This window comes from Sus scrofa, chromosome 13 (assembly GCF_000003025.6).
Source record: "Sus scrofa isolate TJ Tabasco breed Duroc chromosome 13, Sscrofa11.1, whole genome shotgun sequence".
In the NCBI taxonomy this organism is placed as follows: Eukaryota; Metazoa; Chordata; class Mammalia; order Artiodactyla; family Suidae; genus Sus; species Sus scrofa.
In genome coordinates, this window is record NC_010455.5 from 36,588,361 (window position 1) to 36,603,480 (window position 15,120).

The 15,120-nt window shown below is 42.4% G+C and overlaps 1 protein-coding gene across 4 annotated transcripts in view; it reads left to right on the forward strand.

The window, feature by feature from the left end:
• Window positions 1-15,120, forward strand: part of CACNA2D3 (calcium voltage-gated channel auxiliary subunit alpha2delta 3) — an 802,825-nt gene that overhangs the window by 366,066 nt on the left and 421,639 nt on the right. For all 4 annotated transcript variants that reach the window (XM_021068973.1, XM_021068975.1, XM_021068974.1 and 1 more), the window contains 3 exons: window positions 142-202; window positions 564-714; window positions 12,599-12,673. In XM_021068973.1, coding sequence (XP_020924632.1) covers window positions 142-202; window positions 564-714; window positions 12,599-12,673 — 287 coding nt within the window. The remainder of the gene's footprint in view (window positions 1-141; window positions 203-563; window positions 715-12,598; window positions 12,674-15,120) is intronic.

The window sequence follows — 15,120 nt, forward strand, 5'->3', positions numbered from 1 at the left end:
AGCATGTGATGAGCCCCAGGGTTGGTCTTTGCATGTGATTTTTCACCCTGTTCATTCAATCAGCAAAGCAGAGCAGCCTTCAAGTGCTATGAATAAATATTTGAAGTTTCTGGGTTTCTTATAACTCCATTTTTCTTCTAGGGATTAAATGGGAACCAGATGAGAATGGAGTCATTGCCTTTGACTGCAGGAACCGAAAATGGTACGAAATGGTCAAACCTCTTAGTTATTTATTTTTATTTTTATTTTTTGTTTTTTCTAGGGCCACTCCCACGGCATATGGAAGTTCCCAGGCTAGGGGTCGAATTGGAGCTGTAGCCACCAGCCTACGCCAGAGCCATAGCAACGCGGGATCTGAGCCATGTCTGCAACCTACACCACAGCTCACGGCAACGCCAGATCCTTAACCCACTGAGCAAGGCCAAGGATCGAACCCACAACCTCATGTTTCCTAGTTGAATTCGTTAACCACTGCGCCATGACGGGAACTCCAAACTTCTTAAAAAGAGAAAACTTGCAGAGAGATTCAGGATTCATTTTTACTTAATTTTCCTCTGACCTAGGTACATCCAGGCAGCGACTTCTCCGAAAGACGTGGTCATTTTAGTTGACGTCAGTGGCAGTATGAAAGGGCTCCGTCTGACGATTGCAAAGCAGACAGTCTCCTCTATTTTGGACACGCTGGGGGATGATGACTTCTTCAACATAATTGCTGTGAGTGCAGCTGTGTTGTGCTTTCTTTGCACTTTGAATTCATTTGAACTTTTAGCCGCAAGCAGTTAACATTCTTATTGCTTTTATTTACACAGCATTAGATGCCCCTGGATGAGGGCCTGTCAGTCCCTGGATCGTGGGTTCACTGGATCGTGGTATTGGAGGGGTTTGGGGGGCTGGGAAAACAGGTTTACACATTTCTTTTCCTCACTTAGCATGCAGGCACTGTCATTTGAGAGAGTAGTAACAGATTTAGTCTTCCTAGGGAACCAACCTTTTCAAAATCTTGGGGGAATTAGACCTGGGAAATTTTTCCTTAACCTACTAGGTTTTCTCAATGTGGAAGTTAACTTTAAACTATGTTAGTCTGATGACAATGATAGTAATAGTAATCATGATGAGAAAACAACAAAAATGCCGAGAGCAGTTTAAGGCTCACAAAATAATTTATTTCAGCGTCAGAAACAAAAGTGACATTTATTTCAGTGCCTACTGTGTGCCATTTGCTCACTCTTTGTGTTTGCATTGTCTTCATTCCTCACAGCAGCTCTAGGGGGTGGGGGTGGTTTGAACGTGTCCTCAAGTGAAGCTGCAGGGCTTGAGAGTGTCAATAGCTTGGCGGAGGTTGCAGAGCTGAGAAGTGGCAGGTCTGGGAACCAAGCTGGGGCAGGAACATGCTTCCCAGGGGCACTGATTCAGGAGCCCACTTTCACTCTTTTCCTTCTCCTCCCTAATTCTCTGGTGTGAGCCTCGTCATGTTCCTTATTTCTCTTCTTTTCCTTGAGTACTTAGCTAAGTGTTCCTGCATGGTGGTTACCTGTGCTTTGCTGCATGGCCTCTATCTGGGACATGGAGTGGCTATGTCCCAGACATAGCCAAGGCAGTGTGGTGAGAGCGACAGAGCTTGAGCTTCAGAGTCAGGATTTAGTTTTGAATCCTAGTTTGGCCATATACAATGGCATGTCTTGGGGTGAGCTACTTGAGTCTGCACATCATGCCATAGCTGTGAAGTAGTTGCAGTCACATTGTCCCCAGGGTTCTTGCTAGGATAACCTGAGCTGGTACACAGGAGGGCATGAAAAAAAAATGGATGCTATTTAAAGAGTGAGTGGCTCCAAGAATGTTGTTGCTTGGTCTGCATGGCTTCTCTGGGTCCCTGACCCTGTTTCTGAGCAGCCTTCTGTATGGGCTTGGTACCCACTTTTATTTCTTGGACGGAAGGCACAGGTGTTGAAATGACACTGGAGGGGTTTGCTTGATAAGTGTTGTACCTGCTTCTGATGAGACATCAGGGCACCATGACGTATTTATAGCCTCATATTTAAAAAAGCCCTAAAGAAAGGGAAAAGAAAGAGAATAAATGCCATGAGAACAGAGGTTAGTCTTGTTTATTCATTGGACTATCCCCAGTGTCTAGGACAGTAGCTGGCAAATAGCAGGAATTTAAATCCTTGTTGAATGAATGATACCAGCAACTGCTTTCCATAGAGTACCACCACCCAGTGTCCCATGTAGGCGATCTCATTGGATATTCACCCCAGCTATGTACCTCGTGGTGAGGAGACAGAGGCACCAAGAGGTGGTTGCTACTGACTTGAGGTCACTTGGTCAGAAAAGGTGGCACAGTGAGGACTCCCAAGTTTCCCTCCTGAGCAGAAGGAAAGAACATGCAGTTGAGCCTCTCAGCTACCTTGCTGTGAAACAGTAGGGCCTCAGGCACAGCTCTTTCAAGGAGAGTTTTCAGATAGAATTTTGGGTTTCTAAATCAAGAAAAGTTACTTTAGTTATCAGTCTATTGGGAATATGCAAATATAGCCTAATCCCCACACATCCTGAAGCATTTACAGATAAGAAACAGCTAATTTGGGACTATCTTCCTTATTAATCTTTAATTACTCATTACAGAAGTATCAGAAATTTGCATAATAAGAAGAGCTAACTAATTACATTGTGAATCCTTTATCAGTAAGGATTTATTGTTCTGTTAACAAAACCAATCGATTGAAATAATCTCTGTAAGTTCATTAAGATATACAAACAGTGTCAACTCAATTATGAAGAGAGGGTGATTAAGATAATTAAAAGTAGACATTCCAGTTATTATAGCAGTTAAGGAAAAAATTATTTTTTTTACCCCGAATTGACCCCTTATATAAAGAAACCCATTAGAGGGCCCATTAACCCTCACTGTACATCTGTTTGTTAATTTTCAACATAAATGATCACCTTCAAGGTTATTTACATAATTATTTCAACAACTGGAAAGATAGTCTGAACTTTTTTATTTGAAGCCTCTATAGTAAAATCACGAACTCTATTCCCTTAATGGGTAAGGGTGATGGATCAAATATGTTTGTGCATTTATATTAAAAGCTTGAGTTTGTAAATGGAACCACTAATTAGCACTAATCTTACGCATTGATTGCTTTTAGTATAGGCAACATATGTAAAAATTTTATCTTTTTTTTTTAGGGCCACATCCACAGCATATGGAGGTTCCCAAACTAGAGTCAAACTGGAGCTGTCACCACTGGCCTACGCCATGGCCACAACAATGCAGGATGTGAGCCATGTCTGCGACCTGCACTACAGCTCATGGCAGTGCCGGATCCTTAACCCACTGAGTGAGGCCAGGGATCGGAACCTGAGACTTCACAGATTCTAGTCAGATTCATTTCCATGGAGCCATGTTGGGAACTCCTTAAAAATTTTAAACAATTTGAAATGTCCCCATTTCCTTTTCATTTGGCATATATTCTTCTAAATTTTTCTCTATATATGCGCACATCTATTTTTCCCACAAATACATAACCCTGTTTTACAGTGCATTTAACAATTTGCTTCTATACTTGTATCAAGTATATCTGAAGAACAGAATATTCCATCCTTTATAGTTAGCATTAATTTTTTAACCAGTCCCACTTTGCTGGAAGTTAAACTGTTACTAAACTAATCCTTTCTTCTTTTGGGGGTGCCAGTCGGAGCTGCAGGGGTCCAATCGGAGCTGTAGCTGCCAGGGTATGCCACAACCACAGCAACGCCAGATCCAAGCCACGTTTGTGACCTACACCACAGCTCATGGCAATGCCGGATCCTTGACCCACTGAGGGAGGCGAGGGATGGAACCTGCAACCTCATGGTTCTAGTTGGATTCATTTCCACTGAGCCATGATGGGAACTCCTAAACTAATCTTTTCTACTCGGGAGTGCTACAGTGAATGGAGCTGGGCATATATTTTTGCACGGTTGCTTCTATTCAATAAAATCTAGAAGTGAAGCTACACCAAAGGAGGTTATGCACAGAATACCCACTAAGTAGGTAGGGTATAATGTTTACATGCTTATAAACTGTATTAGTCAGCTCCATCTGCCATAACCAAATGCCATACACTAGGTGGCATAAACAACAGAGCTATTTTCTCCCAGTTCTAGAGGCTGGAAAGTCCAAGATGAAGATCTGGCAGAGCTTGGTTTCTGGTGAGGATTCTCTTCCTCCCTTGCATACCTCCTCTTCTCCTTGTGCTCACGCAGAGAGAACGAGAAAGAGAGCAAGCTCATTTTTTCAGGGCACAATTCCGTCATGAGAGCCTTACCTTTGTGACCTCATCTAACCCTAATTACCTCCCAAAGTCCCCATCTCCAAATAGCACCAGAGTTGGGGATTAAAAGCTTCAACATATGAATTCATGGCGGGGATGGGCACAGGCATTCATTCCAAAACACCAGTATTTTGATGGTCCTAAACAGTAGACTTGGCAAATCTTCATTTGCTTTCCTTTGAATTGTCTCTTCAGGTGTGTTTAGCAGTTTTGCCTTGCCAAATTGTGTTGGTTTTTTCACCTCTATCTCCTTTTCCTATTTCCACAGTGGCATCGTTGCTTTAGTAATATGGTGTCCATTTTTCTTCCATCTGTTTAAAGTGGTCACTTGCCTCTTTCTAGGAGGGGACCCCACTGCATTCTCTTGTAAGTGCAAGGGGGCTGGTATATTTGAAAATGCCTCCATAATGCCCTGCAAATCCGTTTGAGTGCATTGTTCTTGTTGGCTAGATTCCGTTTATGGGAGAGGATGTTATCATTTCACCCTCCATTACACTGTCAGCTTTCTCTCGCTTGCTGAGTACATGTTTGAGGAGACATTTCAGTGTTTTTAGAGAGAAAGTAAAGAAATATAATCTTTATTTTTAATGCTCGAAGCCCTCATGCTCTGTAGGTTTTTCATTTGTACAAAGCTAATTCATGATTGCCTTTTGATTTTTCAGTACCGTAGTGGGGAAGGGGAGAAGGAGATTTAAAGAGTGGAGAAGGCTTTCCTTGCCCAGTCCAGTCATTTTTGCATGTTTGCATGGTTGTATTAAGTTCATTGCTAAGCACATCTTATGTTATACTGAAAACCTTCCAATTCAAATCTTTCCAGAGAATAAACTGGAAAAGGTAATATTAAAAATTGTTTTAATTTTCCTGGGCAGGGTATTGCAAAATCTTAGTCCGATGAGCTAAATGATTGAATTATGAAAGAATAGTTGAAATATGAGAGTGGTTATGTGCAGTTTAAGTTAAAAATTTAAGGTCAAACCACTGATGCATGAAGAGAGATGTCTCTGACAAGAGAAAAGCCATATTCTTCTGATTCACTTTGAAATCTAACTCCAAGCCATGCATTAAATTAACAATATTATCATAAAAATGAGGGTGCTAATTCTGTTCCAGGTTGAAATTTGAAAGATGATTTTACAGAAGCCTAAGCCATGCTTTAAATGAATACAGTATTAACTGGGCTGATATTATTGAAATCAGTTTAAATGCCTCTGTACCCCCTGTTCGTGCAGAGTTAAATAAAAAAGAGCATCATTTTGTTAGTTCATCCCAGAACTTTCTGGGGCCCTGGTTTTAATTTGTAGAATTTTCTTTAGAATTGTTTCTCCAATGCTTTGCCTGCTATGGATTTGCTTTTTAAAGTAATCGATTCCGTATTAAAAGTATGAGGATGGTATTTTCTTTCGGTGCTCATTTGTTCTGTGCTGGTAATTATGTCCAGTTGTGTTTCAAATTACACAAGAAGCTTTTGTAATGCAAAAGATCCTTGGGATGCATTGTGTTGGTGAAAATATTGTGGGTTCATCTGCTTAATTATATAATCCCTGCACATTTTCATTCAAAAAGTTATTTAATCAAAAGTGCACCAATAAAACCATAAAAATATTTAATAGAATTCCAACAATTCTACATCAGTTTCTTGCATTATATAAGCATGCCACCATTTTTGTTCTATGGGATTTTTTTTTCTGTGTGTGTGGAATTTTGGATTCTCTAAAATATACGCATTTACTTTCTTTACTTTTTGTTTATTTGTTTTTTGAAGAGAGTAGAGATTCTCATTCTATTATTTTTTTTTTTTGTCTTTATGTCCACTTTTTTTTTTTTTCCTCTCAGCTTTGTTCCTCATCTTTTCCATCAGTAATCTTTATAGTTTTACCTTTCCTTTCTTTGTTCTGGTTATTTATTCATTCAACAAATACTGTTGAGCAGTAAGAGTTAAGTACTGGGGCTGCATTTATAAGTAAGGTTGTCTTCCTGCATGGACTTTGAGATTGTGTAAGTGTGAGTGTTGTATGTGGGCAGTTGAGCAGGTGCTCACAGTCAAGTGTGGACAGAGAAGTCTCAGAGAGGGGCAGCAGGGGAGGCCGAGAGAGCGCAGAGCTTGGGCAGTGCAGCCAACCAGGGACTCAGTGATGGTTTCTTGGAAGAAGCAATGATTAAGTGAACACTTTAAGATAGGAAGCCAGGCATTTGCAATGAGACAGGGCAGGAAAAAAGGAGAATAAACAATTGAGGAGGAAGGTGATATTTTCAGGTTATAATAAGTCTTCTCCAACCCCCAGGAAGTACAGGCCTAGTTAGGCTGTCCAAAAGGAGCTCAGTGTCTGTCTGGACATACTGGAGTGGGGGTGAGAGTGGGAGGCAGAGAGAATGGGTGGGTGAGAATGGTAGGGAAAAGAATGGGACTGGATTGAAAAGGTCAGTTCAGATCAAGCAAGTCTTGTCAGCTGTGCAGAGGAACTGGGATGTCCCTTGGGGGCAATGGAAGAAATGGAGAGTGTCTCAGCTACAGGGTGATGTGTCCACATGTTCCCTAAAGTCTCTTCCTTCTTCATGAGGTCTTCCTTCGTTCTCTTTTATAGGCAGCTGATGATCTCCTTCTGTTAGGCTTGAAAGCTGCAGTTGCTTTCATTGATCAAGTCTGGTTTCCAACATTAAGCAGGGTTTAGAATCTGAAAATCATACAGAGCCTATAGTCAGCTGTCCTCTGCTGTTCATTCTCTGGGCTGAGATTTACATGAGCCAACATGTGGCATGATTCTATACCAGTACCAAAATGTGAATCATGATTGGCGAGCCCAGCCCATTTGTTCTTTTTTATTCCTTTTTTTTTTTTTCTTTTCTTTTTTGGCTGCAACTGTGACCTATGGAAGTTCCTGGGCCAGGGATCATATCCTGAGCCACAGATGCCACCTATGCCATAGCTGTGGCAATGTCAGATCCTTAACCCACTCCGCTGCAAGAGGAACTCCTGTGCTTTTAGATCCTTCTTCCAAAACTTCTAGCCAGTCATTGAATGAAACTTAAAACTTGCCTTTCCTATTTCGGCTATCATTAAAATTGCCATTGAGCATTTTGCTGTGACTTTAAGATGCTAGATGTTGGGAGTGCTTCGAGAGATTAGGCAAAGGGAAGGAAAAGGCAGATGGTGGTATGTCCCTTGCTGTCAGACTGTAGAGTTTGGGGGTTGGCCTGAAGAGAGTGGGATATAGCCTCACATGTGGAGATGAAGGGTTTTTCTTGAGCCTTTTTTTTTTCTTTCTTTTTTTTTTTTTTGGATAGACCATTGCAACATCACAGATAAGTCCGTTTTATCATGAAAGGAAAATTAGACATTATCTTCAGACATGAGCATAGTCTTTTGCTAAAAAAAGTAAGAAAAGTGGTCCATGATCACTCCATAGTGATAATCATGTGCACATTTTGCCGGTGTTTGATGTCCCTGGCACATAGTACGTGCTTAGTTAAGCAAAGTGAGGAAAGAAAGGAACAAAGGGTTTCTTGGCAGCTGCCTTCCCAGCAGGGGATTTGGCAATAGGCTGGCTGCAATGTCTTGGCTCCTGGTCTGCCACAGACCCAGGTTACTGGGAGAATTCAGAGTGTGGCACAGGGTAGGGCAGAGTGCAGCCAGGCAGTGTTGGGGATTCTGTCTTGGATATTTAGAGAGTCATATGTGCCAATTAGAGCAATAGTTCTCTCCAACAAATGCAGTATGTGCAGCAGATGAGCCCTGTTCCCAAGAGTGGGTCACTGTCATCACCCCACCACTTACTAGCAAGTACCACCTACTTAGCACCATCTACCTAGCAAGTACCAGATCTGGTGCCACCATCACTCTTCCTCTCTGTGTAGCAAACATCACTCTCACATACATATTTTCTTTCCTTCTTGTGCATGTGCATCCAGACACTTGCTTTCTCTTTCTTATATGGGGGGTTCTGTGTTGACTCTTTACTGCATCATCTCATTTCATCCTCACAGTGAGTTCATGAGATGCAGCTACAGTCTCCATTCCTCCAACATGAATGCTGAAGCTAAAAGAGTGGAAATTCCTTGGCCAAGGTCATCCAGCTAGTGTGTATAAGAGCCAGGATTTGAACCTACTCTGTCTGCTACAGTCTCTTCAGCTCTGTTGTTCTATCTCTGTGTGCCTCAGAGGAGGCATGTCAGCCAGGCAAGAGAAAGAGAGGGAACTGAGAGTGACCAAAGCCTGGAGTCTATGTGGCAGTTTCCAAACTCTTTAAGGGGTGAAAGTTCTTTGCCCATCTCCTCACTATGTGGTTCGTATGCTGGCTTCACTATCCTTAGGGCAGTCTAGACCCTCTTCTATCCTGCTGAGAGACTCTTCCCATTTTGCAGAAACTCCCAGGAAGGACTGAACTGTTTGGGGAAGAGTAGGGAGTGGGTGAGTGCCTCCCTGGTGTTCACTCCTGGTAGTGGGAGGGAGCAAGAGCAAATGGCAGGAAAACATTCCATCTGGTGTGATGATGTACATTGCAGTCACCATTCCTATTTCCTACCCTTGATAGCTATTTGTTTACCTAGGGATGGAGAGCTGAAGGAGCCCATTGTATTTTAGGATTGGAGGTGACCAGATCTTCTCAGTTGTTAGTTGACTTGGCCATCTCACATCACTGTTTCACAAAGTAGAAATCTAAGGGACATCCTTAAAATGCAGAAATTAAAAGGTTTCCAAATGGAGAGCTGCTGGGAGCCTGGGAGCAATTTCACATGTAGGGTGCCCTTGGTGACCCCCTGGGGAGGAGTGCTGGGTAGTGTGGTGAGCTTACACAGCCCATGGGCCTCATTGGCACAGTTGCCTGGTGTGCCACATTCCCTCACACAGACAGCTGAGCCCTGCCCCTTTGATGACACAGACCAGATTGCTCAGCATAGCTTTGTCCTGATGCAGTCGAGGGAAATTAGTTAACTGCAAGCTTGGATGATGCCACTAACAAGCTGGCGGGGGTTCATAAGAGCAGATTCCTCCACTGTGGCCACAGCTCACACAGTGATGGTGAGCATGGTTTTGATTACTGCACATGTTCCTCTCTGATGAGGGCAAGAACTTCTTGGTCTTCTTTATTTTTAAGCCCTTTCAATGCCCCACCCCCACATGTACAAACGTTTAAATTAGCAAAGCAGTTTCAGGTCTTTTGCCTGGTTGGATCCTCATGGGGGCCCCGAAGGGGAAATAGAAGTGGATTAGCACCTTTTTATGCATAGGAATCTGGGATCAGAGAGCTTTAGTGACTTCCCCAAGGACACATAGTGAGTGTATGGCAGAGGCAGAACTTGGACCCAAATGTCTTGACTCCTCCCTCAGGCTTTACAACCTCAGGAATCAACACTGAGAACATGTATTAGGCAGAATGTAGATAGTTTTAAAATTTACCTTGAAAATGAAGTGGGACAATTTTGGACTGCAAGTTAGGAAACAACTGAATAAAGGTTGCTTCAGTATGTAAGCATCTCATGATCTCATGGAAGAAGCCTGGAGGTGGGCAGCTATGGTCTGGTACAGTGATTCAACAGTGTCATCTAGGACCCACACTGGCTCTATCTTGCCTCTCTGTCTTCCTCGAGTCTTACTCTCCATTCTTAACCTCCTCACCTCATGGTTGCAAAATGGCTGCTGTAGTGCCACAATAACATGCCAAGAAGGAAGGAAGGCAGTGGGTATAGAAGAGTTTCCCTTTAATGTCAAGAAAAAAATTTCATTGAAACTGCCCAGAAAACTACCCCTTATTTCATTAGCTGGCAATGGATATCACTAGACCATCTCTAGCTATACAACAGGCTCTGAAAGCATGTGTCCAGCAGAGGGGGACTGGATAGCTGTGACTGTGGCTTCAAGCTTTAAGAGTGGGTCTATTGTCACCCTGAACCATATTAGTCAACAAGGGAGCTGGAGGAGAGGGGAAATGGCTGTTTTTTCCCAGCAACTTCCAGTGTCAGTTCTATATGAACTGAAAACTTTGAAGAAGCTCTTTTTTTTTTTTTTTTTTTTTTTGTCTTTTTGTCTTTTTGCCTTTTCTATGGCCACTCCTGTGGCATATGGAGGTTCCCAGGCTAGGGGTCGAATTGGAGCTATAGCAGCCGGCCTACTCCAGAGCCACAGTAATGCCAGATCCAAGCCGTGTCTGTGACCTACACCACAGCTCACTGCAACGCTGGATCCTTAACCCACTGAGTGAGACCAGGGATCAAACCCACAACCTCATGGTTCCTAGTTGGATTTGTTAGTCACTGAGCCATGACAGGAACTCCAAAGAAGCTCTTCTGCAGGCTGCACTGTGCAGTTACTTCCTGAATCCTGAGATGATGTTCCATTTGTTGACCAAGAGTCACACTCCCATTTGTCAATGGCTAATTTCAGCATTGCATGAATATATTTTTTCCTCCATGCTTTGTCTAAGCGCGAAGATCATTGAGCTATAATTTTCAGATGCTTTCGTATGACTAAAAACAACAAGCAAAGGAGATAGCAAAATTTAAACTGATAGGAAACATAAGCTTGGCTGCCAGAAAGGACAAATCATGGGCTCTGAGGTCCTGAGGTCAGTGGCTGTGAGGTCTGACTGCTTAGATTTGAATCTGCACTCTGCCCCTTATGTACTCCCTTGTGACTTGGGATAAGTCGATCATCCTCATTTTGCCTCTGTTTCCCCATCTGTAAAGGGGGAGTGATTGGAAGTACCATATGAGGTTGAGATATCCTGTGAATGAAGTCTAGTCTGTGTCTAGATAAAGGAAATACTCACTAATTGTTGTGGATATTAGTGTCATCACTACCTCTACTTTCTAGAAAACCTCCTGGCATGTGAAACCTGATGCAGCTGAGTTGCTGTTGCAAGAGCTGCTAGTCTAGTCCTTTGCAGTCTCTCACTGTGGTGTGTCCAGAGAAGTTGTCCTGAGCTGATTTCTTTATTTCACCTACTCTCCTATTCCCAATCCTCCATGGTTATCACTGCCTACAGGTGTGAAGTTCAAACTTCTTAGCCAGACTTTGCCTGAGAGATAGTTCTGGTTCCTTCCCTCTAGAGCACTGGGCTGGGCCTTTGTTCCCTTAAGTGGAAATGCCATGACACTCTCATTGAACACATTGTTCTCTGTTACCTACTGTGGGTTCAGCCCTGTGCCTGCCACAGGGAATACACTGAGGAACCAGACATGAACCCTAATGATGTGGACCCACATTGTGATGAGGGATCTAAACACCAGGAAATTAGAATTTGGGAGAAGATAGGAGAGGAGATTCTCTTATGATAGGGGCTTCTTCCTAGAGTTCCTAGAGGAGGCAGGAATCAGCTGGCCCAGAGAATGAACAGGAGTTGGCTGGGAGATGCCAAAGGAGGGCTCTAAGTGGAAGGCCCAGTGGTGGGAGGCCTGAAGGAAATGATGAAGCTTCTCAGATGACTGGAAGGTAATTAGGGCTGGCCAATGCTGAGTGTATAGGAAGGGCTAATGAGTGACCCTAGAAAGGTCAACAGGGCCGTGTGTCCAGTGCCCTGTCAAGCCCTGGGAATGTTCATCTGCAGAGCAGTGGGGCTCTCTGAATGGCATCGACAAGAGGGAGTATGATTAGATGTGTGTTTTGGAAGGTCCCAGTCTAGCTATGGCACAGAGAATCATGCTTGATGGGGAAGTGAAGACAAGAACACTCGAATTTCTTCTTCCTAGTTGTGAGCTTTGGACAAAACAAAAGGCCCTAATGTGGGTATTCCGGGGTCAAAAATAGTTAGAAGGCTGACATCCGCCTGTGTGGAAAGGTGGTGTCACTGGGCATGTGACACTGACTAATAACTGCATAGCCACCCACAGGGGAACATCAAGGCCTTTCTTTCCTCTAATCTGTCTTCATTCATGTGTCACCAGCACATGGGTCCCTTGGCTCCATGAAATCAAAGACTGGATCTGGAGACATTGACCCAAGTCTGGGATGCTCTTTAGATCTCACCTGGACCATGCACTCTCAGCCATGCCCATGCAGTCTCCATGTTTGGAGCCACCCCTGAAGGATTATCAGTTAACTATGTGCACCCTGAACACTGCCATACACCAGCATGTGCTCAGTAAGCTTCTCCCTCAAACAAGAAAGGAATAAAATCTATTTTTGATACTTAAGCACATTTTTTATAGGAGCACTTGAGAAAGTAACTTTCTTTAAATGAATTAAGCCTGTGATCATGCTCCTTTTTTGTTTGTATATGTGTGTCCTTAAATTATTTCGTACCCTTCAGATGCTTATTTGGTTTCCTCTTGGTTATTTTTTCTCTTTTCAGTATAATGAGGAGCTTCACTACGTGGAACCTTGCCTGAATGGAACATTGGTGCAAGCTGACAGGACAAACAAAGAGGTAGGGCCTGCCACTGGGTGGGCGCATCAGATGTCATGGCACACCATTTCCCTCACAGTGAGCACTTAACAATAATTCTGTCCTGGTTTCTAGAAACTCATTACATGTACTGCCCTTTCACTGAGGGCCTTGGAACTGCAGTGTGTAGAACCTTTATGAAGAGGTACAGATAAAATCATGACAGTTAAATACTTATATTGAATTTAGATGTTCACTAGTTCTGAAACAATTGCATTGGTTTTCTTTTTCTCGTGTTCTAAGCACATCATGTGTTGTGCTTTTCACCCGTATTGACACCATTGAAAGAACATGGCTCTTGCTGAGATTTCAAAGAAAACTGAACCCACCTATTACATCTCTTCTTGCACTTAATACAATTGATTAAATAATTGTTGAGATAGCTATTGGGGTAAATTGACTCCTGAATTAGAAGGTAAGCTTTATGAGGATAGGAATGATGTTACTTTCTGCTATAACCTTGATTTGCTGAGCACTGCCTTCTTCATAAATGTATTGCCTGGAGCAAAATATTTACCTTCTAACTGGAGCATCCTGGGAAAATTCCCAGAATAGATTTCTATGAAACCCTGTTTCCTTGTGTTTACCTTTAAAGCTGTCAGTAGAAACATGATAGCCACCATTGGTCACCCCTACAGGGCCAGGTGACAATTTAGGTTGAAAGTGTAGCTGTGGCTGCAACAATGTCACACTTCCTGGGAGTCATAGCTGCCACTACTCACGTCATTTTGTTGTATCTGCCATGTGAGTACAGAATGCTGCTCCCCTGTAGAGAAGACACCCATGAGCTGGCTGAGGACAGTGGTCTCTGTGGACACACTGTGCAAGTGCTGGGGAGAATCCCTGGCCCAAATGGGCAGGAAGTGGTATTAGTGCTAACTTAGATGCAGGTGGTAGAAGCACTTGGTTTGGGCATCTCTGAGGGAGTGAACAATGGAGGATTGGGATAAATTCATTATGACTAGGACCCAGAGTGAGAAGGAAAAATTATCAGAGTTAATATGCAAGCTTCAGTTTGAGGGGGAAGAAACACCATAACAAGCTTTGCTTTCAGGAAAGAGAAACAAGTACACTTGTTGAAAGAATAAGTGTATCTAGAGAATGCCTGTTCATAGTCATTTTTTAGGCTCAGTTAGGGAAAAAAAAATTTTACAGCCAAATTTCTCTAGGGACCTTCCCTTTGTTTGGCTATTGCCTGGGCCTAGATTTCACCCACTTATCAATTCTGTAGCATGGGGCTATCTTCCAGAGCCTCAAATTGGTGTCCAGTGATGGTGCTTATAACATTAAATAGAAAAGACACTTAAAATGATCAAGGCCTTCCTTCAGATGGCTTTCCAGATGAGCAAGGGCAGTGTGATATTTGGGGATATGAAGTTTTATGAATGAAAAAATTGTTAGAGAAAGTGAACTAAGAATTTATTTGAAATTGCCTTTGAACTTATGGAGTAGTTTTTATTAAAATTAATTCAGACATTTGATTCTGTCAGTATGGAATAGCCACATTTTAATTAGATACCTCCCTTTACAACTGGAAAACCCTGGAAATAACCCAACAAATAAGTATGGAAAGACTCTGCAAGGTAGAAAGAAGGTGCCTAGACTTAAAAACATGGGGTGAGTTCTCTGGGTTTCTTAGTGATTTCTATATATTCCAAATAGAGCATTCTAGAAGCTTTCCACTTGGGCCAACAGCAGGCACAGACAAAAACAAAATAGCAAGCTTCAAAGAAAAGCTTGTTTCTTCTAACCAAAGGACCAGGAAAAGGATGGCCTAACAGTAAAAATACCTATGTGTCAGTACTTTTCCTATTCCATCAAACCACCAGTGGAACAACCATTAGACCAGCCTTCCGTAGTTTCAGCAGGAATTAACAGGAAGTTGATCTTCCACCCCACCCACCCCCCACCTGGCCCTTGTGCCACACCTCAACAGAGAGACAGACTGCTAAGAAAAAAGACCAAATAGGACCCATTGTCTCATAGTACACAATCTAAGATGCCCAGGATATAATTAAAAATTCCTTGTCATGCCAAGAATGATTAGAAATCAAAAAATGAATGAAAAATGACAATCAACAGAAGCTAATATTGACATGAATCAGATGTTGAAGTTATTAAATTGTTTCACCAAGCAATTAAGAATTCTCTTGAAATAAATTAAAAAATATAAAATCTCAGCAAAAAAATAGAAATTATATATATTAAAAAAAAAGGCCAAGTAGAAATTATAGAACTGAAAAGTACAGCCACCAACATAAAAAGCTCACTGGATCAGCTCAGTTATAGATTGGAAGTGACAGCAGACAGAATCAGTAAACTTCAAGACAGAGCAACAGAAATTATCCAACCTGAACAACAAAGAGAAAATAGATTAGAACAAAATGAACAGAGTTTCAGGAACATGTGGGACAATAAAAGGTCTAGCA